The 23,405-nt window shown below is 47.0% G+C and overlaps 2 protein-coding genes across 12 annotated transcripts in view; one reads left to right on the plus strand and one right to left on the minus strand.

The window, feature by feature from the left end:
* Tmem268 (transmembrane protein 268) overlaps positions 1-4,115 on the plus strand; it is a 31,763-nt gene extending 27,648 nt beyond the window's left edge. For all 10 annotated transcript variants that reach the window (XM_006537868.4, XM_006537867.3, NM_001356355.1 and 7 more), the window contains one exon: positions 1,544-4,115. In XM_006537868.4, coding sequence (XP_006537931.1) covers positions 1,544-1,723 — 180 coding nt within the window. In that variant the 3' untranslated portion in view covers positions 1,724-4,115. The remainder of the gene's footprint in view (positions 1-1,543) is intronic.
* Positions 4,116-14,658: 10,543 nt separating this feature from the next.
* On the minus strand, positions 14,659-23,019 carry Gm11213 (predicted gene 11213). Of its 2 annotated transcripts, none has more exons than NR_028583.1 (2): positions 22,860-23,019; positions 14,659-14,980 (listed from the first exon to the last, which is right to left on the minus strand). NR_028583.1 is itself a non-coding variant. In NM_001354647.1 (2 exons), exons 1-2 carry the CDS (start codon positions 18,490-18,492, stop codon positions 14,886-14,888), a joined length of 267 nt encoding a protein of 88 aa, NP_001341576.1. In that variant the 5' UTR covers positions 18,493-18,522; the 3' UTR covers positions 14,659-14,885. The 2 variants fall into 2 exon arrangements, 1 of the variants encoding a protein (NP_001341576.1); NM_001354647.1 differs by lacking the exon at positions 22,860-23,019 and adding an exon at positions 18,321-18,522.
* Between the last annotated feature and the right edge of the window lie 386 nt (positions 23,020-23,405).

A 23,405-nucleotide genomic window follows, 5' to 3' on the forward strand; every position in this document is an offset into this window, starting at 1 on the left:
AAGTTTGTTTGTTTGTTTGTTTGTTTGTTTTCATTTTTTTCGAGACAGGGTTTCTCTGTGTAGCCCTGGCTGTCCTGGGACTCACTCTGTAGACCAAGCTGGCCTTGAACTCAAGAAATCCGCCTGCCTCTGTCTTCCAAGTGCTGGGATTAAAGACGTGCGCCACCACTGCCCGGCTGGAACTTTTTATATTTTTGTTTCTGTGTTGTTTTGAGGCCGGGTCTCACTGTGTAGCCCAAGCAGGCCTTAAGCTCAGTCTGAAGTCCAGGCTGGCTTTGAACTGGTAGCCACCCATCTGTCTTAGCCTCCAAATGCTGAGATTGTAGGAGTGAGCCTGGCTTCTGGTACATAGTATTGCTGATGGATCCAGTGATGTTTACTGAAGGGGACTAAGTGCTTTTTTTGCTCCTGCAGCCTCCCCCCACCTCTCCACAGTACATGTTACCAGTGTATCCAGCCCCTTAGCCAGACAGGGACTTGCCCAGTGAGCTGGGGGGTGGAGGAGCTGGGATTCCTTTGTGCCCTTGAGCTCAGCACCTGTTTTTAATTACCTGCTCCTCACACTGAGTCTCGCTGGAAGGAACCCACTGGGTCTTATTGCATTTAGGCGGACACAGTGAGGGATTTAAGCCTCTTCCCTGCATTCCCATTGGCCGGCCAGTGAGTGAAACCACGTGTGTTAAGAGAAAGCATGACCTCCAATTTCAAGTTTTTTCTTGATGCTTTGATTCTCCGTTTCTGTAAGGCGTATGCGTGAGGTTTGCCATCTCTGTCGTGTGTTGTGTGACTTTCAATCACCATCTGTCTTCCGCATGCTTCCTCTACTGGACCCACACTCATTTCACACCGACTTCCCTCTGCCTTCGCCAGAACCTGGGACCACACTTCCTTCATGTGCAGTATTTATTTATATATTTATTTATTTGTGGTAAACCAGTTTTCATAAGCAGACTTATATCTGGTAGAGACATATCAGGTTCAATATGTCTGGTAGAGAGATATCAGGCACCACGTATGAACTGAAGGTCTCCCATCATGGGACACTTTTCCCCATCTGGCCCCAATTTGTGATTTTCTCTAAGGGAGTCAGTCTGACCTCATGGACCTTACAGACTCACGGCCTTCAGAAAGTACCAAGAGGGTGCAGGTGGTGTGGGAATGGTACTTCTCCAGTACCCCACACTTGCAGATCATCTGGGGGCATACTAACATTCCCGGTGTTTGGGATGGAACTGAGGGCACCGGGCATGCTAAGTGCATGCTTTGCTTCTGAGCAGAACCCTTAGTCCTTGTGTGCCTTGTTAGTGAGGCCCCTTGGGGATGATGGCACCCAGGCTACAACAGCTCCTAGCCAATGAGTTTCAGGCTGCATCTTCTAAGAACCCCAGGCTTGTTATTTCTATTGAGCCTACTTCCTGGGCCTAGGGTAGGATGATGGCTTGGGCTTCTCATGTGTCTAAGCTCTGTTACCCTCAGGTCTGCCTGCAGGGCTCATGCTGCTCTCCCCCCCCCGCCCCCCCATCCCACCCTCTCCCCCTTGCAGGAGATGGCCCGGCAGCTACTGGCAGTGTTTGGTGGCTACTACACCCGGCTCCTGGTGACCTCTCGGCTCCCTCAGTCAATGGGAACGCGACACATGGACTCTGCAAGGATCCCATGCCCCTGCCAGCTCATAGAAGTACACGTTCTGGGCACAGGATGTTGCCCGTTCCTGGCTAGGTGACCTAGGGATGGAGATGTTCCTCTTCCTCCAAGACTGAGAAGTGGGGGAGGAGTCAGGAGCCCAGCATGGGAAACAGCGAGCTCAGATGAGGCCAGCATTTGGGAACACTTTAGCGAGTCTCAGTCATGTAGGCCTTGGGGTCACCAAGCGCACACCAGATGCCTTCTTGGCATCACATGCTCGCCTGGCCTTGCTGAATCTGGTGGATGAGCTGGAGTTACTTGGGCTTGTGGCCTGCGTGGAGGGTCCTTTCTGTTGCCTGAAAATCCCTAGAGAACTACAGCAGGCTCCACAGGGCAAGTCCCTGACTTTTGGAGTCAGAAGGTGAGACTGAGGCTCTTAGAGGATGCTGCTCCCTCAGCATTGCCTCAGGCTGCCGATGTCACAGTCCTACCTGCTTCCAGTGGGAGGGAAGATTCTCAGCAGGGTGAGCTAGCTTGTGAGCTACAGTACTGTCTGGGATTGTTGTCTCTTAGCACTCAGGTTATAGAGGACCAGGGTTGGAGGACAGGGGAGAGGAGGAGTCAAAAAGCCGATGCCCGTCAACACGGCGCTGGAAAAGAAGACCCTGTTGGCCTCAGACTGTCTTTGTGTGGCAACACGCTTTCTTGAGATGTGATTCTGTCCTGCTGAGCAGCAGCGGTGTTTTCAGACACTAACATTGTTCTGGAATGACATGTGATCAGACACTCTGAGCTTGTGTGAAGAACTCAGAGACTTTCCCAAAGTTTGAAGACTGTCCACAGCCCTATGCCCAAAGCCCTGGTCTGGTGTGAAGGTCTTACTCAAAAACCAACCTTTGTGGTTTTTGTCCCCGACAAATCATCATTATAAGTTGGAACTCTTCCTTGAACTGGCATATGTATTCATTCCTGTTGGACTCTTATTCCTCCTCAAAACCCCGCTCTCCATATCCTTCCTGCTGTTCTTTGTCTCATTGAAATCCCCTTATGGATATTTTATGTTATTCCACGTTTCTCCTGTACATACCTCTTTTTCTGTCAAGACTGTAAACTCCTCAAGGCCCAACATTGTACCCATCTTCCTTTTGTGAATGACCTGGACTTGCTAAGAAAAAAGAAAAAGGTCTGAAAAGTCCCATGGATTGGTTGCCTTACCCGCTCCACTGGTTTTGGCAAATGCTTCTGGCAAACATGGTTGAGTGATAAGACCCAGGTCACCATGGACCTGAGATCTGGCCTTGAGCTGCATCACTTTACTTGTATGTGCACCCTCCGATTGCCCATCTCGACGGGCTGGATGGTTTTGGTAATTTCCAGCTGCTTGTGCTGTTTGTTATTCTTAACTTCTGTGCACAAAGTGCTCCCTGGACCCCAAGCTGAGGTGTCCCTGGTGGGAGCCTTCAGAGGGAGCACCGGCCTGAGCTGGTAACCTGGATTCTTGCTGCCCACCTGCCATCTCTGGCCGGGGCTGTAAGTGACCATGGCTGAGTGCACAAATTGATTCTCAGTGTGTCCACTGACTCCTTTATAGGGTGATGCAGTGGACCGGAACCGCGCAACTCAGGAGATTTTTCTGGGGGAGACAAGTCCTACCTCTTGTGTTCTGTGTCCAGAATGGAAGCGTCCCCCAGCCGTGTGCCAGGGAAGCCTTCCTCAGTGGGATCGTTCACTGTCTTTTGAGCCACGGGAAATGTCACTGTGAAGTTGATCCAGGGAAGCCTGTGCTTGTCCTTGGGTCACAGGACTCTTGAGCGTAGGGATGGGAAATAAAACTGTTTGGTGAGTGATGGAGCAGCTTGCTCGTGGAGGCGTGGTGTGGTCCTTCGACATTCTCCCTGCCTACTGGATGGGACTTATGGGGTGAGCCCACAGTGGACGTTTCTTTGTGTGTGCCTCAGTTTCCTCCCTTTGTAAAATCCACATGTCTCACCTGCTTCACAAGGTTGCCAGGAGGCTGATCCATCCAGCATTTATGTTAAAAAATATTATTTTTAATCATATCTCTCTGCACGTGAGTTCTGGGAATTAAACTTAGGTTCATGCTCTTACCATCTCTACAGCCCAGTGCTCGCTCCTAGGTCTTAAGTTTCGATACCCATCAGAGGCAGGAGCCATGGACACACTGCTGCCATGCAGATAGGAGCGTTCAAGGCCAAGTCCTGCCTGCCATCTTGTCTCTGTCCCACCAGTCACCAGGGAGGAGAACTCGTGCCTGGAAGATGTTTCAGACTGAATGGAAACAACCTCCAGTGCTTGCAACACCAAGTCACGAGCTGGAGCAGGAACTCGATAACCTGCTGCCGTTTCTCTTCTAAATTCTTGCCGTCTGGTATACAGTAGGTGCTCATATGTGTTTGACTCTTGTCTCATGTTCAATTGTTCCAGCACCTCAGGGGTGTGTATACAAATAAAGAGTTGTCAAATCTCAAGCTTAGTAAGGGACCATGTTGTGGTGAAGGGAGGCTGGGAGCAAGCTGGTGACCTTGGGTCAGATGCTAGCCTTCTCTGCACCTCTCAGTTCCTCCTCAGTCAGGACAGAGTTGTGTAATGAGGGGACTGATGGAGGCATTGTCCCAGGCCTGTTTGTCTCCTGGTGTGTCCCTCTGGGGAGTCAGCCCCTGAGAGGATTTATTTCATCTCTGTGGTGTTGGGCCTCAACGTCAGGCCTCTTGTATGGAAGAGCACTGAGCATGTTCTGTCTCTGAGCCACATCCTGGCCCTCAGTGATGCTTCTCTTCCTCTCAGGAGCTGGCAGATGGTTTTTCTACAGGAACACAAACGCACGTTTTTCACAGGTTGTTTTAATCTGTCATTAATGATTTTTGGTTAGTTTGTTCTGCCAGTGGCGGAAAACTCTGGCCATGACTTGTAGATTTTGCATTTATTTTGTGTGTGTGGTGTGTGTATGTATATATGTGTATACACACACACACATATAAAGGTTAGGGTCTCATTTAGCAGAGAGGTGGTCTCACACTCTCTGTGTAGCTCAGGATGACCTTGAATTCCTAATCATGCCACAACCTTCCAAATGCCAAGGTTATCTGGATGAGCAGTGCTGGGGTGGAACTCTGTCTGGGTCATCTGCACGCTAGGCAAGCACCCTTCCACCCGGGCTGCAATCCCACCTCTCTTGACTGCTGACAACATTGTGTGTGTGTGAGTGATGGGGTGCATGTGCCTGTGCACATGAGTGTCAAAGTCAGAGGGGGACATCAAGTATCCTGCTTTGTCATTCCCTTGAGACTGGGTCTCTCACAGCGCTTAGAGCTTGACAGGCATCCAGCAAGCCCCAATAATCCTGTTCCCCCTATTGTGCTATGCCTAGCTTTTTAAACATGGGTGCCGGTCTAACAACTATCTGTAACCCCAGTTCCAGACAGAGCATCTGAAAGCCTTGTCTGGCCTCCATGGGCACCAGGCATGCAAGCGGGGCACAGAAATACATACAGACAAAACACCCATACACGTGAAAAACAAACAAAAAGAAAAAAGAAAGAAAAGACATCTTGGATGCTGGGGATTCAAACTCTGCTCAGCGGAAGCACAGGGTGCTAAGGAAATCACCCATGTCCCCTCCGTTAGCCTTGAACCTAAAACGGCTATGGAAATGTCATCTGCCAAAATAAAGGCAAAAGCTTTGGAGAAATAAAGGGTCCTATTTCACAGGGAAAAAGGGAGCAACTTGTGGGGAAGTTGCAACAATGTTAAATTTATATAAGCAGCAAGACAGAGAAACCTGAGAGCGTCCCTTGGCTTCCAGAGCACTCCAGTAGGGTTCCTGCACCCATAGCAGGTGACTGGCAAGACTCCTAACTGCTTCTTACTCTAACCCCAAGGAATCCAGCACCCTCTTCTGACCACTTCAGGTCCCTGCACACATGTGGCATATATACAAACACACACAGGTAAATAAAAATCAAGCCTTTGAAAAATGCAAAACTTGATAGAAATAAATATCAAATATAGGCTGAACTGGCTAGTTTTGTGTCAACTTGACACAGCTGGAGTTATCACAGAGAAAGGAGCTTCAGTTGAGGAAATGCCTCCATGAGATCCAACTGTAAGGCATTTTCTCAATTAGTGATCAAGGGGGAAAGGCCCCTTGTGGGTCGGACCATCTCTGGGCTGGTAGTCTTGGATTCTATAAGAGAGCAGGCTGAGCAAGCCAGGGGAAGCAAGCCAGTAAAGAACATCCCTCCATGGCCTCTGCATCAGCTCCTGCTTCCTGACCTGCTTGTGTTCCAGTCCTGACTTTCTTGGTGATGAACAGTATGGAAGTGTAAGCTGAATAAACCCTTTCCTCCCCAATTTGCTTTTTGGTCATGATGTTTGTGCAGGAATAGAAACCTTGTCTAACAAAAGGATGGACCATCTAGAGACTGCCACACCCAGGGATCCATCCCATAATCAGCCTCCAAACGCTGACACCATTGCATACGCCTGCAAGATTTTGCTGAAAGGACCCTGATATAGCTGTCTTTTGTGAGGCTATCATGGTACCTGGCAAATACAGAAATGGATGCTCACAGTCAGCTATTGGGTGGAACACAGGGCCCCCAATGGTGGAGCTAGAGAAAGTACCCAAGGAGCTAAAGGGGTCTGCACACTATAGATGGAACAATAATATGAACTAACCAATACCCCTGGAGCTCGTGTCTCTAGTTGCATATGTAGCAGATGGCCTAGTCGGCCATCACTGGGAAGAGAGGCCCCTTGGTCTTGCAAACTTTATCTGCCTCAGTACAGGGGAACGCCAGGGCCAAGAAGTGGGAGTGGGTGGGTAGGGGAGTGGGTGGGGGAGGGTATGGGGGACTTTTGGGATAGCATTTGAAATGTAAATGAAGAAAATACCTAATTAAAAAAAAGAAACCCTGTCTAAGACATAGGCTATTAGGAAATACCAATCTATAAAAAAAAAAGTGTATAAGACTATTTACAACAGCACTACTCTTATTAGCTAGAGTAAAGCAACCCAGGAGGCAAAGAGACAAAATGTGACATTAGGCATACGTGGAATACTACTGTGCCATCAAAGGAACAAAGGTGATGCATATTACAACATGGCTAAACCTTGCAAATTTGCTACACAACAAAAATACTGTTCACTGCATTATTCCAGACAGAGCATGCAACATGGCTAAACCTTGCAAATTTGCTACACAACAAAAATACTGTTCACTGCATTATTCCAGACGGAGACATCCAGCATGGGGAAATCCAAAGACAGAAAGTGCACTCGTGGTTGTCAGAGGCTGAGAGGGAGAATGGGGAGTGGCCGCTTTATGCTCACACAATGGGCCATTTCAAAATGGTGAGTCTTACAGTATGTGGATTATATGTCAAAAGTTTAAACTATTATTTTAAAATAGTGGCAGGGGAGTAGAGATGGCTGGCTCATGTAATTCTGGATGGCCTCATTATATAGACTAGGCTGGCCTCAAACTCACAGAGATCCACCTGTCTCTGCCTCCCAAGTGCTGGGATTATAGGCCACACCCAGGCTGATTTCTTTTCTGTTGTCTGGCTGTGCCACAGCTCATCCACCCACTTGTTTACTAAAGGACACCCTAGATGCTCATGAGTTTTGATAATTATGAATAAAAGCTATTAGAAATATCCACATAGCTTTTTTACGTTTTGCCTACCAAGAAGTATAGTTTGCTAGAATTATGTGTCTGTCTGTATCTGTCTGTCTGTTCATCCATCTGTCTGTTCATCTATGTATCTATGTATCTATGTATCTATGTATCTATGTATCTATCTATCTATCTGTCTGTCTGTCTGTCTGTCTGTCTGTCTGTCTGTCTGTCTGTTCATCTATCTATCTATCTATCTATCTATCTATCTATCTATCTATCTATCTATCTATCTATCTGTCTGTCTGTTTATCTATCTATCTATCTATCTATCTATCTATCTATCTATCTATCTATCTATCTATCTATCTGTTTTTTTGAGACAAGGTTTCTCTTTGTATCCTTGGCTGTCCTGGAGCGCTCTCTGTAGATCAGGCTGGCCTCAAACTCAGAGATTTGCTTGTCCCTGCCTCCTGAGTGCTAGGATTAAAAGCATGGGCCATCACTGCCCGGCTGGTTGTTGGGTTTTGTACTAAAAGTATACTTAGTTTTGTAAGAAGCGGTTAAGCTGAGTTGTGGGTTTTCTAAGCCACCCTGCATTACTGGTAGCCGTGGCTTAGAGTTCTTGTTCCGCTTCTCTGGCAGCATTGGGTGTTGTGGCTTTCCAAGTCTTGGCCATACTGACAGGTGTGGTGTTCTGGCTTCTTGTTTTAACTTCCATGTTTCCACTGACACAATGTTGAGGCATATATTCATGGGCTTATTTACTACTTGTGTGTCTTTTGGTGGAACGTCTGTGAAGAGCATTGGCTCATCTTAAAATAGGGTTGTTTTCATATTGTTTAATCCTAGTCGTTCTTTATCTACTTTGAGCCTCGGTCCTTTTACTCAGTGTAGTACTTGGAAATATTCTCGCCGAAGTTTGTGGCTCTTACAGCCTCATGGTACAAGCTTGCCACAGGGATTTCTTCATTCTAGGAGTTTCTTTGTTGGTTATTTGGGGTTTTCTGCTTCACCATTCTGGCTATCTGTAAACAAGGATTTATGTCTTCCTGATCTATGTCCCTCTCATTTCCTTTTCTTACAATTTCTCATTTCCTAGTTAGCTAGGAGGGTTCCCAGGATGAAGCTAAAGAGGAGGGAACGTCCTCATTTTGCTTCCTGTTGGGGAACTTTCTGGTTTCTAACTATGGCATAAAGTGTTGTTATATTTTCTCAAATGGTGTAGGTTTTCTACTCACGGTTTACTGAAAAATTTCCTCTTTGTTTCGATTAGCAATTGTTTAGTACAGTTTCAGTTTCAATGTACCTGCGTTCTTACATCTCAGGTGTCACCACTGTGGATATGTAATAGCTGACTGTTTTTTTCCTTGACTACAAGTTTATTTATGACCTCTCAGTTCTTTTCTACCTCTGCATCCTCAGCAGTGTGCTGGCACCATGCTGCGTTGCTTACTGTGACCTTGTGATAAGTTTGGAAATCAGCAAGTGTGGGTCTTCCAACTTTATTTTTCAAAAATTGCACTGGACTTTCTAGATCTTTTGCATTTCCTTTTTTAAAAAAATTAATTTTATTTATATTCCAGTCATTGCCCCCCTTCCCAGTCCCCCCTCCCAGTTCACCTCATTCCCCCTCCCCCTTGCCTCAGAGAGGGTGTTCCCCCATCCCCTTTCCCTGGGGTCTCAAGTATTATGCACAGCTTCTCTCACTGAAGCCAGACCAGGCAGTCCTCTGCTATATATGTGCTGAGGGTCTCCTCCGTTCAGCCCGATCAGCCCGTGTATGCTGCCTGGTTGGTGGCTCTGGGATCACTTTGGGGGTCTGAGTTAGTTGAGATTGCCGGCCTTCCTATGGGGTCACCCTCTCCTTCATCTCCTTCAATCCTTCCTCTAATTCCTCCATAGGGGTCCCTGACTTTAGTCCAATGGCTGGTTGGATGTAAGTATCTGCATCTGTCTTAATCAGCTGCTGGTAGGGCCTCTCAGAGGACAACCATGCTAGGCTCCTGTCTGTGTCCCTGGTTACTACAGACCTCCTGGGAGACAGGCAGGCTGTGAGCATAACAGCTGAATTTTTCAAAGGAAAAAAATATGATTTACTACATCACGTTTGAAGTATTTGGTGTAAGCATCCTTTTGGTCTTATTCATTTTATGTGTAATTTTGAGACACTGCCTCAGTCATTCTTCTTATCACTGTGAGAGGACGCTCATCAGATACAGCTGGATGGTGGAGGGGAGGGGCTTATTTTGGCTCACAATTTAAAGGTACAGTCCTTCCTGGCTGGGAGTGTGTGGGGACATCTCAGAAGCTGGTGTGTGTCACTAGGACTCTGCATGTCTTAGCATCCCAGGAAGCAGAGGGGGATACTGACACTTGTCCAGATTCATTCCCTTTGCCTGCTTGGGATCCTGTGTTGCTGGCACCCATGTTCAGGGTGAAGCTTCCCTCCTTGGTTAACCGTTCCTAGAAAAGGCCTGATGGACACACCCAGAGGTGTGCCTTCTGGGTGAATCTGGTCAAGCTGACAATGAAGATTAATCATCACACAGGATCTCGTAGCATTGCCCAGGCTGGCCTCAAACTTGCAATCCTCCTGCCTCAGTTTCCTGCATACTGGGGTTCCAGTCTTATTCCACAGTGCCTGGTTAAAATGTACCATCTTTTAGTTTTCAATTGGTTTGCCTTTCCTGAGATCAGTCAGTCATCCCCCACCCCAGTTTTGTTTATTTTGGTAATTATCATTTTAGAGCCCTCTGAGAGCCATTTCTTTTAGTGGTCATCTGAGGTCAACAGTATCCCTGGTTGACTGAGGTTTGGCATGTGAGCATGGCACTGTTCCCTGGGCAACCAAAGCCCACGCTGCCCTTCACTCTGCCTATGAGACTGTTCTCGCCAGGGCACAGTTCTCTGTATTTGAGAGCACAGCAGGTATTATTCATTTAGATTTAACCGTGTTCTTTTTATTGCTTTTTATCACCTTTGAAAGTTACTGTTTTTATATTCCTATGCTTGTTTCTGTGTCTCTTTTTCCTCCTGGGACTAACCTTAGACCTTATCTTAGTGCAGAGCAGTGTTTAGCAGCATATTGAGAATTCCCTGGAATAGCCTTCTTTCAGTACAAATCTTACAGTGACATTTTCAGTATTTGCTGAACTGTCTCAACTTTTTTCTTGAAGATATTTTTGTTAAGTAAAGAATTCTTTGCTTTTATTTCATGTTTCTTTTCTTTGTTGTAGTTGTGCATATATATATATGTATATACATTTTATATATGTATATACATATATGTTATATATATTCATTATAATTATTATGTTACACTATATATTATATATATGAGAAATTGCATATATATGGAATTTGTTGCAATGACTTACGGGCTGCAGTCTAACAATGAGCAGCTGTGAATGGGAAGTCCAAGATTCTAGTAGTTGCTCAGTCCCACAAAGCTGGGTGTCTCAGCTGGTCATCTGTGTAAGCTGGAATCCTAAAGACGTAGGCTCCAATGCTAGTGAAGGAATGGATGTGCTGGCCAAGTGAGGGCAAGCAGGTGAAGAAGGAACAACCCCCTCCTTCTCCCGTTGTTTGTATCTAGGCCTCCAGCAGATTAAAGGCATGCCTCAGGATTTGGATTGAAGGCATGTGTCTATCCACATTAAAAGTATCATCCCACCTCAGGATCTGGAACCAAGGCCTGTGTCTTCCAGCCTCAAGATCCAGACCAAAAGCATGCTGTCTTTCTGCCTCAAGATCTGTTTCACAGGTGTTACCCCCCCCCCCCAATTTCTGGATTGTGGTTCATTCCAGATATAGTCAAGTTGACAACTGAGCTGGACATCACGCTTGATTCTAGTCTTGTATTTTTATGTGAACTGCTCTATTTCACCTGGGTTCCAGCCCTTCAGGAATTTTAGATGAAAACGTATGTGTGTGTGTGTGTGTGTGTGTGTGTGTGTGTGTGTGTGTGTGTGTGTATTGAAAGCCAGAACTCCACCAGTCATCGTCATTTACATCACCTACTCTGTGTGTATGTGTGAAAAGTTCTGCTAAGCTTTGCAGTTGAGTGGATTCTACTTAGGGTCTGGCAGGGGCTGCAATGGGAGCAACTCTCTGATCTCTTTAAACAGATGTACAAAACCCCCAACAGCTTTGTACAGAGCTGAGTGAGGAGGTTCGGTCAAGTTTAGGCTGCTTTCCCATAATCAGATAAACCAGGCTTCTCCGGCTTCCATGGATCTTTTTACTGTTATCTGAAAATCCAAAAAATATATAGCACTCACTCTGAGGGCCCCTTGACAGAGTCACAACATGAGCGCCTTTTCACAAGCCTTCTGTGGAGGGGCTTCTCAATTAAAGAAACAAGTTTCTTTGATGTTCAGAGCACCCACTGACTGTTGCAGGAAGCAAGTTGACAGAGTCTGTGGTGTGCTGGGGAAAGGAGGAAGACTGGCCTGGAAAATGGTACAGAATGCCTCTTTCCACTGGTTTGGTGAATCCAGGGCATCTATCATGAGAGCTGTAGAGGAAGAGGAAGCTGGCCCTCACTGAGGCCCAGAGGAGTGACTATATATCATAGCCAACTGCTAGTTCCCCCACAGGCCATGCACCCATGGCTTCCATTCCCTGGTATGTCTTCTAAATATCCCCTACATCCCTGCTTGTTTTGGATAAAGTGTTGCTACATACCCTAAACTGGTTTTTAAATCGCTTCCCTCCTGTGTCAGGAATACTGGGATTATAAGCCCACACCACCATTCCTGGCTCTCACATTTTGCCATTTCTCTTTCTTCCCTATCCTTATATCCCAGAATTAAATAATGTCTTGCCAACTTGACCCCCAACACTATGTGAACCTCTCTCTATTTTTCCTTCCCATGTGGTCTGAGTTAGAATGGGTCATCTGTACCCAAGAAACCTTGTGACCTGGGCTACTTCTCCAGCCTCATATGCTGCTGTCATCCCAGATCACGCCTGCGAGGTTTCCCCATCTGTTTGGGCAGCCTCTGGATTTATTTCTGTATTAGTTAGGTCTAATACCACAGTAGTTTGAATGTGGGGTCTTGTAGTGTTAATAACTGTCAGTGCTGGTAAGAGATGGCAGTAAGGAGGGAGTAGTGCTAGAAAGTTCTGTGAATTATGAGCAGCAGCTGGAGGGGCGGCCCCACCCAGGAGTGAGGGTCAGATCACAAACCTAGGATTGGGAGCCAGAGCCAGAGTTGTGATAGAGAAATTTATCAGCAGGATGCTTTAGAAACATGCCTTCTTGGCTACAACTACAGGAAGATTTTTTACCGGAGGAACTCCATTTGTAAGGGACACAAGGAGAAATGGTTGCTCAGTGTCTCCAGTCCCCATTTGCTGCCAAACCCTGACCTAATATGTCATCTAAGACGAAGGGCACTGAAAGCCAGAGAAGCTGCAAGAACCCACAGAGTTCCTTCCTATCTTTAGCTTCAGCTGTTGACAAAGCAAAGTTCATTGCACCAGCTGCCAACAAAAGAATTGTTAAAAATCCTCAGCCCTGATTTTGAAAGCAGGCAATGAACAGTTAGTCTGGGGACAAGAACAATGTCTGGATGCTATCCTCTCATTGATGAGGGGCAGTGTGACCAGAGGGGATTAAGAGCGTGGACCCTAGAGTCAGGCTCCCTGAGTCTGAGTCTCAGCCTGGCACTTCCTATTAGCAAACTTTAAGCTATAATTTACTCCTCTAGGACATTTTTCTAGGATGTAAAACCTGGGTAGTTTGCTTACCTTGTTGGCTTAGTGTACTGATTGAACTGCTATTCATAGAGCACTTAGAGGGGTTCCCAGCACAGGGGAAGCTGTAGCGGGGCTTTCCATGTTGTTTGCATGACGTCACTCAAACCTACCGTTCACACTGTAGACCGGCTTCCTGTGATTGTTAATCTTTACCCGCAATTTGGCGGATTTAGAGACACCAGGGAACCACACCTCAGGCCTGTTCAAATAAGGAGGGAAGACCCGCCCTGAAGGCGAGCAGCAGCATTCCAGGGCCTGGGGTCGTAGACTAAATACAAAGGTAAAAAGGAAGTGAGGAAAGCCCCATCCTTCACTCCATCCCCATCCTGTGACTGTAGTGTGGCTAGCTGCCTCATCCCGGTGCTGGTGTGATGTGGGCTATTATGTCAAGATAACCTCTTTCTGTTGCCCATGTCAGATGTTTTATTACAGCACTGAGAAACTCAATACAATTTTCAGCGTAGGTGTGAACACAGTTGTGACACAAACATCGCATCCCTTGATCTGCCTCTCAAAATGGGACAGACGCAGGGTGTGCGAATACAGGGTGCTGACTTCCTATTCATCTTTGTCGTCATCTGCTGGGCATTCGCCAAGCTTCATGTTGAAGTCCTAACTCTGTTAGTGACATGGGAGTTGGGGGCCCTTTGAGAAGGGATTAGGATTATAAAAGCTTGAGACTCCTGCCCCTTCTACCATGTGACACAGTAAGAAGGAGCCTAGTATAACATGGCGCACCCCCATCAGCCACTGTGTCTGGTGGTGCCTAATCTCACACTTCCAACCTGAGGATTGTGAGCAGACCGCATGTTCCTGTTGCATATACGCCCTCCCTTTATGATATACTATCACAAAAGACTGAAGGCACAGAGTGACTCAGTATTGTAAAAACCATCCACCTAGCTGTGCCACTCCGCAGCTGTGGCCCCTCATCACCTTCCGGGCATTCTTGGACACAAAGCTTTTGTTGCCTGGCTATTTCTCCTGTCACCACACCCTGGTGCAGACTTTTCCTTGAGTCTGTACAGACTTTGAAGCCTGTGACCCTTGTACCTTCCCCAGGTCTGTTCCCCAGATTTTCTGATTTTGTTCCTTCTTCTTGGATTGCCCAGTTCCCTTTCAATGTTCAGAGACTTCAAGTATTGACTCCTCCGGGAAGCCTCCACTGAGCCCCGAAGTCTGGACTGAAATGGTTTTTCTTCCTGTGCTTCCAGAGTTACCCTATTGTGTCAGAGTGCTAGGCTTCTGCTTGAGATGGAAGCCACTGAGGTGGGGGGGGGGTCTCCTGCATTTGACAGTGTTCTAGCCCAGATGCACTGTGCAAGTGCTGGGGCAGCCGATGACAGGGCTCTCCATGATCAACACCACTGTTCAATGTGGTCTTTAGCATAGATGGGTCTCACAGTATGTGAGCAGAATCATGCCCTCTGGCTTGAGATGTTAACGGTGGTATCCATCTGTACAGCCCTGCCCAACTACATTGCTCTCCTGGGTTCTTAAGTGGAACTTAAATGTTGTAGAATGGTAAAACTATCTCTCTTACAAGAGATGACAGGTCGAACTTATTCCACATCTATGGGCCTCTAGGAAGTAGGCTGAGAAGTGGGCAAAGAGGAGAGACACATACTCTGATGCAAACAAGGACTTTAATTGCAGGCAGCACTCCCTCCGTGGCTGTCAGGAGCTGGTGTGACTCACGCTTGGTGGCACAGGGATGGCTCAGACCTCTTCCCTCCTTGCGGTGGAGTTTCGGAATCGGTCTTCATGACTCCTGTCCACTGCCTTCTTCATCCTCATGGAGACCCTCCAGCAGCTGTGCAGCTCAGATATCCTGGTCTGCTGCCTCTAGAACCCTCAGGGTCTCTGAAGGCTAAATAGCGAACAGTGTTCTGGGGAGATGAATGAGTATCTCCTTTGAATAGCCCTTTGATGAGCATTTACGTTCATATCTGAAAGAATGGAGGAGAAAACAGCTGGGATAGGGCTTTTATTACAGATAAAAAGTCTAGTCATACCCTACCTGATGGTTCGTGGCTCTAAAAACCAGGGCTGGAGACATAGCTTAGTCAGTAGAGTGCTTGCCTAGTGTGCAGGAAGACCTGGGTTCAGTCACCAACACTGCATTAAATGGGTGTGATGGTGCATATCTGTAATCGTAACACATGAAGATGAAGGCAGGGGCATCAGAAGTTCAAGGTGATCTTGTTGGTTAGCTTCTGTCAACTTGACACAAGCTACAGTTATTTGGAAAGAGGGAATCTTAATTGAGGAAACGCCTCCAAAAGATTGGCCTATCAGCAAATCTGTAGGACATTTTCTTGGTTACTGATTGATATGGGAGAACCCAACCTGTGGCACTGTAGGCACTGCCACTGCTGGGCAAGTGGTCCAGGATGGTATAAGAAAGCAGGCTGAGCAAGCCATGGAGAGCAAGCCAATGAGCAGCACTCCTCCATAGCCTCAGCTTCAGTTCCTGTCTCTAGGTTCCTGCCCTGCCCTTCCTGAATGATGGACTGTAAGCGGGGAGCTGAGATAAACCTTTTCCTCTCCAACTTGCTTTTGCCATGGTCTTTATCACAATAATAGAAAGCACACTAATAGAGTCAAGCCTCAACTAAATAGTGAATCCGAGGCCAGCCTAGGCTATATGAGACCCTATCTCAAATAAAACAACTTCTCAAACAAAAACACTAAAATTTGCTTGTTTGAGTTAAGAATGAGCCCAAATTGTGTGAAACACTTGAGATTTGATGGTTTGTTTCTATAGTGTAACCTAACTGTAATGAACACGTAGCGTCTGAGGGCATTTTTCCTGAAGCTGTGGAAATTGCCAGCAGAGGGGCCACCACAGCTGTACTTCCCACAGCTGCAGATAACGGGTGGTAGAATTAGTGGACAAGGATGATAAAGAATGCACGCCCACTGCCCTGAGTCCATGGCAGGGCAATGCCATGGATCTGCCTGTGGCCTTAGGTGACTATGAGAACCAGGGCATAGGGAGACCTGTGTGTGTCCAAGTGATAAAGAAATGCATGAAATGATGTGTGGAATGCCCTAGTTGTAATTGGCTGAATTTAGCTTAAAAACTCAGGTCTGGCATGGCAAAATCACTCAACTCCTGAGAGCCCAGCGGAGAAACTTCGGGTTGTGAAATAAGTCTGCGTGGACCCCACGTGGAAGCAAAGCCTGCATGCTGCAGCTCAACTCCAGTGGATCCAAAGCCAGGAACAACAAGTCGCACCTTACCTGCCTGCTGTCGGGAGTTGAGGATAAACCTGCCAGACTGGAAAAGTTAGTGAGAGAGTGTGTGAACAAATGAACGCGGACCCATTTTACCATGTATTTGCTTTTGCCATTTATGAACAATTAAAAGTATTAGGACCTTTTCCCACCCAGTTTGAGGAATTTGTTTCTGCCACGCTTTATGGCCCAAATTGTGAAACTAACTGATTTGACTAATATGTATGCACATCCACAAATAGTTTGTTGAGTGCCATCTTTGTTTGGTCCACTGTAGAGGGATTTTAATCCAGCAATCTTTAATCCTTTTATCTCTCTGTCTGGAACACAGGCACACCTTTAGTGTACATCTTTAATCCCAAACAATGAAGGCAAAGTTCATTTATAGAAGGAAGCACCCATGTCTGAAAGTGATGTCTAATTGAGTGGCAGACTAAGTGACAAATCAGAGAAAGATTTGACAGAATTGAATATGTCCAAGTCTCATGAGAACAAAGAGAAAAGAGGGGCTACTAGAGAGATAGAGAGAGGGAGAGAGAGAGAGAAAGAGAGAGAGAGAGATGGGGGAAGTAGTTTTACCAGGACAATTGTACAGAGTCAGGTGTTGTGGAGAAAGAACAAGCCAGACACAGGTGAAGACAGAACGTGCTAGAGGATGAGAAGGAGCCAGAAGACCAGAACACACTGCCAGAGTTAATATGAAGCCAAGCAGAGCAATGTAGTCAGAGGCTGGAAGAAGCCAGTTTGAATCAGTCCACGTGGAGAGGAGTTTTGAGCTAGAACAGCTGAGTTGACCATCCAGCCAGAGTTCATCAAAAGGTAGAAAGGGTGAGCTTATTCAACATTAAGCCTCAGAGGCTGAAAACATTCTAGGCCTAGTTAAGACTGTATGGAAGCTAGATGCATGCAGGACTAGGCCTAGGTTAGTGGACAGAGGCAGTACGCCACCAAGATGACAGTTGTATCAGGAGAGTAAAAGATACTTTTACAGACCATAGTTTAGGTGCTTGTATGTCTCAATTTACCTTCCAATAGCCTGTACTGTAGATGACATTTCCATTTTGTAGAGCAAGAGGGCTGTTAGCATCACACTCAAGCTCCCAAAGTATCAGATTTCAAACTTTTCAGTAGGATGGTAGCCAGGGATCTTTACTAAGAAGATCCAATAACTAATATCAAACATCTATGTTAGTCCATAGATAGTTTAGTTACAGGATTGGGTAACTAATCCCCTTCTATACCCACAAAGTCTCAAAGAAAGTGTCCTAGCAAGAAGTGTCTAGGTAGACTGAGTTCCCCAGAAGTAACTGACGTGTGCCTATTGTCCTATATGTGGACCTACTACTGAAGGACCGCTGGCTGCCAGGCTGCATGTCTGCCTTGCAGCTGGGATGCCAGAGTGCTACTGGCATGCCTTTAAGGAAGGCAAAATGCAGTTCAAGATAGGGATCTTAGCTCGAGTTCTCCTGAGTGAGAAACAGAGGGTCCAAGACAGATGCTATAGTTATCAGTCTCCTGTATACCCAGACACTGCTGGGGACCATGAGGAGATAGGAACAAGGTTCACAGACCCATCCTTCCCCTATGTGCCAGGCAGGAAGGGGATGGCTGAACCCAAGATGAGGTGGAAGGCTGAGCCCAGGATGGTTCCAATCGAGTGCCACAAGTACAGAGGGCCTAGAAGAGAGGCCTTTGGCAGCTTTAGGTGTAGCTCTCTACAATGAAGGCCTCCCCTGCAGTGGTCCTTGATGAAGGAGACAGCCCTTACTTATCCAAACTGTTTTACTCATGTCGAATGTGAGTGACCATGGGTGAACCAGAGATTAAATACCTTTTGCAGGAAGGGATGCCTAGGAAGGGAAGCTCGTTGGCTAAATACTTGGAGCCTATCTAGACACCTCATTAGCATGGAGAACTCTAGTTTTTTTTTGCTACCTGACCGGTTGTCACAGTCCTCTTAGTGGGGTGTCATGGTTACATGTTCCAGGACAGGTAGAGCCTGGTTGAGAGCTGGTTTTAATGCCTACTGTTCTCAATTATGAGATTTACCCCGGGGGATTTTTGGAGCTTCTTCAACCTGAGGAGGTCTTCTGTTTGGTGGCATGAAGCAACTGCCCCACACTGGTTGATTCTGTTGGGTCACTGTTGTAGACGGGTGGCTGGCATTGTTGTTAGTTGTATCATTGGCCTTGTAACAGCAACAGAAGATTTTGGACGCCATGCTTTGGTGGTGTTGGAAAGAGGAAAAGGTATTGGGTACCTGGCTGTGAGGCTTCAACTCCCAGAAGCCCATTGTTGTTTAAGCAGTGGGGTCACACTGGTCCCCGCCCACCCACACCCACTGGCAAGCCTCTTTGGCTTCCTATGACTTCCTGAGGCAAGTTCAACTGTCTAGTTCCTCCACTCTGAGGGCCAGCCGCCCTTCTTTACTGTCCAAAGGTCACCTGTCTGGAGAAGGCTGACAAGCCGGTACTCCGGGCTCCTCCCTCAGTCAGCAGCAGGTGATGGAGGTTATTCCTTACAGCTCACTGGCTGGGCTCTCTTCTAAATGAGCCGGACACCGTGGCTAACAAATGTCCATTCATTTTGCCAGGTCAGCTGACAGAAAACTTTAGCACATGCTGCCTGTGCACAGATTTTAGGAGAGTTAACTTTTGCTTTTGAAGGGTGTGTACTGGATGGGCCTGCAGTACCCGAGACTTCATTTCTCATCAGGAAAGTAAGAGAAACAGTTTAATCCGGAGGAACATCCATTTCCTTGTGTATTGTAGCTGTGATGATGGTGGTGGGTGCTCACAAGCAGTCCCCTCTGCCCACTGTCCCCTCTTTTCATGGCCCTCATTAGTTTCATTTTATTCCAGTTGGGCCTAGGTTGCTCATTCAAGTCCTTGCCTCACTGTTAATTGCTATGTGGCTGAGGGCTAGCTCATGCCTGTCTCTGGACTAAGGATCACATCAGCAGCATAGCTGGTTAACTAGATCATCTTCCCAAGGCTCTGATGACCCAAGGTTGTAAATATATCTTATTTTCAGTCTCTGTTCTCTCTTCCATGTTCTGCTCTAGATCCCTCTTCTCTATGACCAAACCACTGGTAGGAAAAAAGGATGACAGATGGGGTGATTGGTTTAGGAAAAGAATTTGTGTGAAAACACCCTTCATGAGTGGATGACGTTAGGAGAGATGGCTTCAAGACCATAGGGTCTATTATTGAACCTTGATGTGGGAGAACATTCGAAAGGGACAGGACATTATGTCAGATACAGCTTGATAGGTCTTTGAAGGGAAAGAGAGGCTTCCCTTTAAAACCTGGGAAGGAGCTCCATTGAGAATGATAGCTTAAAGAGAGGAGGGAGGGAGGGAGGGAGAGAGAGGCAGAGGCAGAGAGGCAGAGGCAGAGGCAGAGGCAGAGGCAGAGAGTCAGAGAGTCAGAGAGTCAGAGAGTCAGAGAGTCAGAGAGAGAGTCAGAGAGTCAGAGAATCAGAGAGAGGCAGAGAGAGGCAGAGGCAGAGGCAGAGGCAGAGGCAGAGGCAGAGGCAGAGGCAGAGGCAGAGGCAGAGGCAGAGGCAGAGGCAGAGGCAGAGGCAGAGAGTCAGAGAGTCAGAGAGTCAGAGAGTCAGAGAGTCAGAGAGTCAGAGAGAGAGTCAGAGAGTCAGAGAATCAGAGAGAGGCAGAGAATCAGAGAGAGGCAGAGAATCAGAGAGAGGCAGAGAGAGGCAGAGGCAGAGGCAGAGGCAGAGGCAGAGGCAGAGGCAGAGGCAGAGGCAGAGGCAGAGGGAGAGGCAGAGGCAGAGGCAGAGGCAGAGGCAGAGGCAGAGGCAGAGGCAGAGGCAGAGGCAGAGGCAGAGGCAGAGGCAGAGGCAGAGGCAGAGGCAGAGGCAGAGGCAGAGGCAGAGAGGCAGAGGCAGAGGCAGAGGCAGAGGCAGAGGCAGAGGCAGAGGCAGAGGCAGACCATGGACAACATGATACAGGGAGGCCCAGAGAAAATTCAGGGAAAAGTCCCCTGAAAATAAATGACTTTATAGCCTTTTGGGGGTAGCAGGAAGATCCTCACTGTGTGAGATTGTGGTCAACCTAGTTGTGACAAAACACAATGAGGTACCAGGTACCAGGCAAGACTAGAAATTAGAGAATATTAAGCACAGTAGGACTTCTTGATTCTTGATTTCTCTGTCTCCACAGTGATTGAGGTGAAGGTAGAGATTGAGAATGGTAAGACTTGATTTCAAGCTGTGGGATGTGGCCTCTGAGTGACCAGAATCTTAAAGGGGCAGGCTCATGATCTCACAGGACCCACTTCAGAAATTTCCAACATAGTTGTTGAATGTCAATCACAGCACATGAGGTCTACTCTCTGGCATCACAGATGGGCTCTGGCTTCTCACCTACCTTCCATCTCCCTACCCCTCTTACCTCACCCCCTGGTTTATTGCATTGGCTACTCTTGCTCCTTCCAGTTGGTCTTCCTTGAATGAGTCAGAGCATGACACTTCTGACCACCCAACCTGCTGGTAACTTTAGTGATGGCTGTCAATTTGACATACTTGGGAACACAGAACACTGATGAAGGAATTGCTCCCATCAGACTGGCCTTTGGGCGTTCCTATTGTCTTTTCTTGATTGCTAGTTGGTGTAGTAGGGTCCAGTTCAGTATGTGTGGTTCCACTCCTGGACAGGTGATCCTGGGTTGTGAAAGAAAGCAAGCCCAACTAAAGTGGGGGAAGCAACCCAGAGCAGCAGCTCTCCATATATCTGGCTTCAGTTGTCTCCAAAGAGTTCATACCTTGGTGTCCCTCCAGGATGAACTATGAATCTGTAAACTAAAATAAATTCTTTTCTCCCCAGATTGCTTTTGCTTGTGGTTGTTTATCATGACAAAAGAAAAACAAGATAGAAAAGTCTCCTGTACCACACAGGGTAAGAGCCTTGCCTGGGCCTCTTCTGGAGAAGCAAGCTCCTTCACCTTGTCCTTACCTGTCTGACCAGGGCTGTCTCCTCCTCTTTCCCCTCCCTTCGGTTCCAGCAGCCAAGAACACTTCTTCTTGCCCTGCTTCATCTTCTGTCAGCAGAGGTCGACAGGAAAGTGCTTCCCTCCCTCCCTCCCTCCCTCCCTCCCTCATGCTTCAAGCCTTTGCTTGCATGCTGCCTTCTCTAACCCCATCTGGCCCGCTCACCTTATTTCTCCCACTCTCGGGACTCCTGTTCCACTGCCCACAGCTTTATTGTATTCTACCCTGCCCAGAATGTAGTAATTTGTATGAGTTCAGACCCTCTGGGAAGGCAGTTCTTTGTTTCCTGTGGTCTTCTGAGTGGGGTTCCTGTGGTGTCCAACGTTTCCTGGGCATTGGTGGAATGGATGAATGAACTTGGATTTGTTCTGCTCTGGTCCTGTGCAAAAGCAGTTGAAGAATCTGTGGGTACTTGAAGACAAGTATTTATGGAGGATTGACTGGTGTCAAATCCCCTGTGAAATCCTGAGGATTCTGCAGTAAACAGGACATTTTTGCTCCCAGAGACAGGGATAAATCACCATTGCCTTTGGGTCCCTGGTCACACCATAACTCAGGGCAAGAACAGGTGATTACTTCATGTTGATTGAATGCCTGGGCCTTCTCTGACTGTTGAGTGACACTCAGTCCTTTCTAGTCTCCCTTTTACCAGTGGTTTTTACCTTTTACCAATAGTCTTTGCCATTCAAGTTGATGGGAAGAGAATCAGTCTCAGTTCCAGGTGTGCTGACGTTTATTGATCATCTAGGGCAGGTCCTTTGACATCTGAGGCTCATTTTTCTTTTGTCTCTTCTGTATGTGATGCAAAATGGTATTCCACCATTTTCAGAGGGATCTGAGGCTTAGAAATGGGACTTGTCCAGGTGTCACAGCCAAGAGGGACGGCAGGGACATCAGTGGCTTCACTCTCTTTTCCGTTACTGGGGAACATCTGGTACTCTAGAGACTGATGGTGGGGAGCTTACATAGCAAGGCTCCACCTGAAGACTCACAGAGTGACATCCTGGTTAATCATCCATACTTTTTTCTTAAGTGGACATAGGATCTTAATTTATATAACACCTAGATCTAGAGCAGTTTTTTCCCTCCTTGAAGCTCAGCTTACCTCTTTGAGCAATGATAAAACCCATCCAATGATGTGAAGATTGTGTGGCATGCACTTCTGAAGTATTTAGCATGGCATCTTGTACACAATAAGTACATATGTCACCAAAAATTGGTGACAGAGAGGACATATGACCTATTTTTTTGAACCACCTATGTCCCTCTTAGTTTGATGTAGAAGAAGCCAAAGAGGAGAGCTATTGTCTTGTCTGCAATAGACTGTGATCTTGATGTCTTTAGAGGCCCCACACCACATTGACCAGATGAAACAAGGCAAGGCACTGTTGAGGCCAAGACAATAGGCTTCTAGAGTTGGGGGGAACCCTTTTGAGTCATGTAGCACAGGTGGGAAGCCAGGAGCCGGAAAGGGGAAATAGTGGTGGAGGTAATGTCTGTGTTGGTGGCAAATAAATTGGTGTACAGGCGTGTGGGGACATTGCCATTCCTTTTGTGTAGAGAGATCACCCCCTCTCTTACCTTTAAGCTTCTGTCACCTGCTGGCTGAGTGGACAGGAGACTGTGATGTCACAGAGCTGGGAACTGGGGAATGTTGGTGACAGGGGTTCTGAACTGGACCATAAGGCAGGGAGGAGGGGGCTGTCTGCTGACTTCTCTGCAGTGGTTTGTCCCACTGTCCACAATGTATTAGGTCGTTGGAAGGGGTATCTCCTATCCTTGGATTAGTAGGCTAGCTAGGGTGTATTCTTCTGAGAGAGCTAGACCTACTGTGTATGTATTCTGAGAGAGCTAGACCTACTGTGTAAATACAGGTGTAAATAATTCCCTGCTGTTGGCAACCTGCTCAGTTTCCTGTGTGAGGCCAAGTGGACACTTCTCAACATGGCTGCCTTTCATCTCATGTTCTGTGCAACTGTGGTAGATTGGACATCTGTCCTTCCATGACCCAAAGACATGTCATCCTGATAGAGCCAGTCAAAAGAGTGCACTCAAGCAGGTACAGCAGGAAGGGGAATTTAGGCTTAGTATTGCCTTGTGCTCCAGTAGACACTAATGCTGAACTCA

The sequence above is a fragment of the Mus musculus genome, chromosome 4 (assembly GCF_000001635.26).
Source record: "Mus musculus strain C57BL/6J chromosome 4, GRCm38.p6 C57BL/6J".
Taxonomy (NCBI): Eukaryota; Metazoa; Chordata; class Mammalia; order Rodentia; family Muridae; genus Mus; species Mus musculus.

Bases quoted from the DNA above. Each gene is read 5' to 3' on its own strand.
- Gm11213 (NM_001354647.1), bottom strand. From the start codon at position 18,492: ATGGCGTCCAAAATCTTCTGTTGCTGTTACAAGGCCAATGATACAACT. The intron at 14,981-18,320 runs GTAAATCTCATA...CCATTCTTTCAG, and splicing joins AGCTCCAAAAATCCCCCGGG to ATATGAACGTAAATGCTCAT.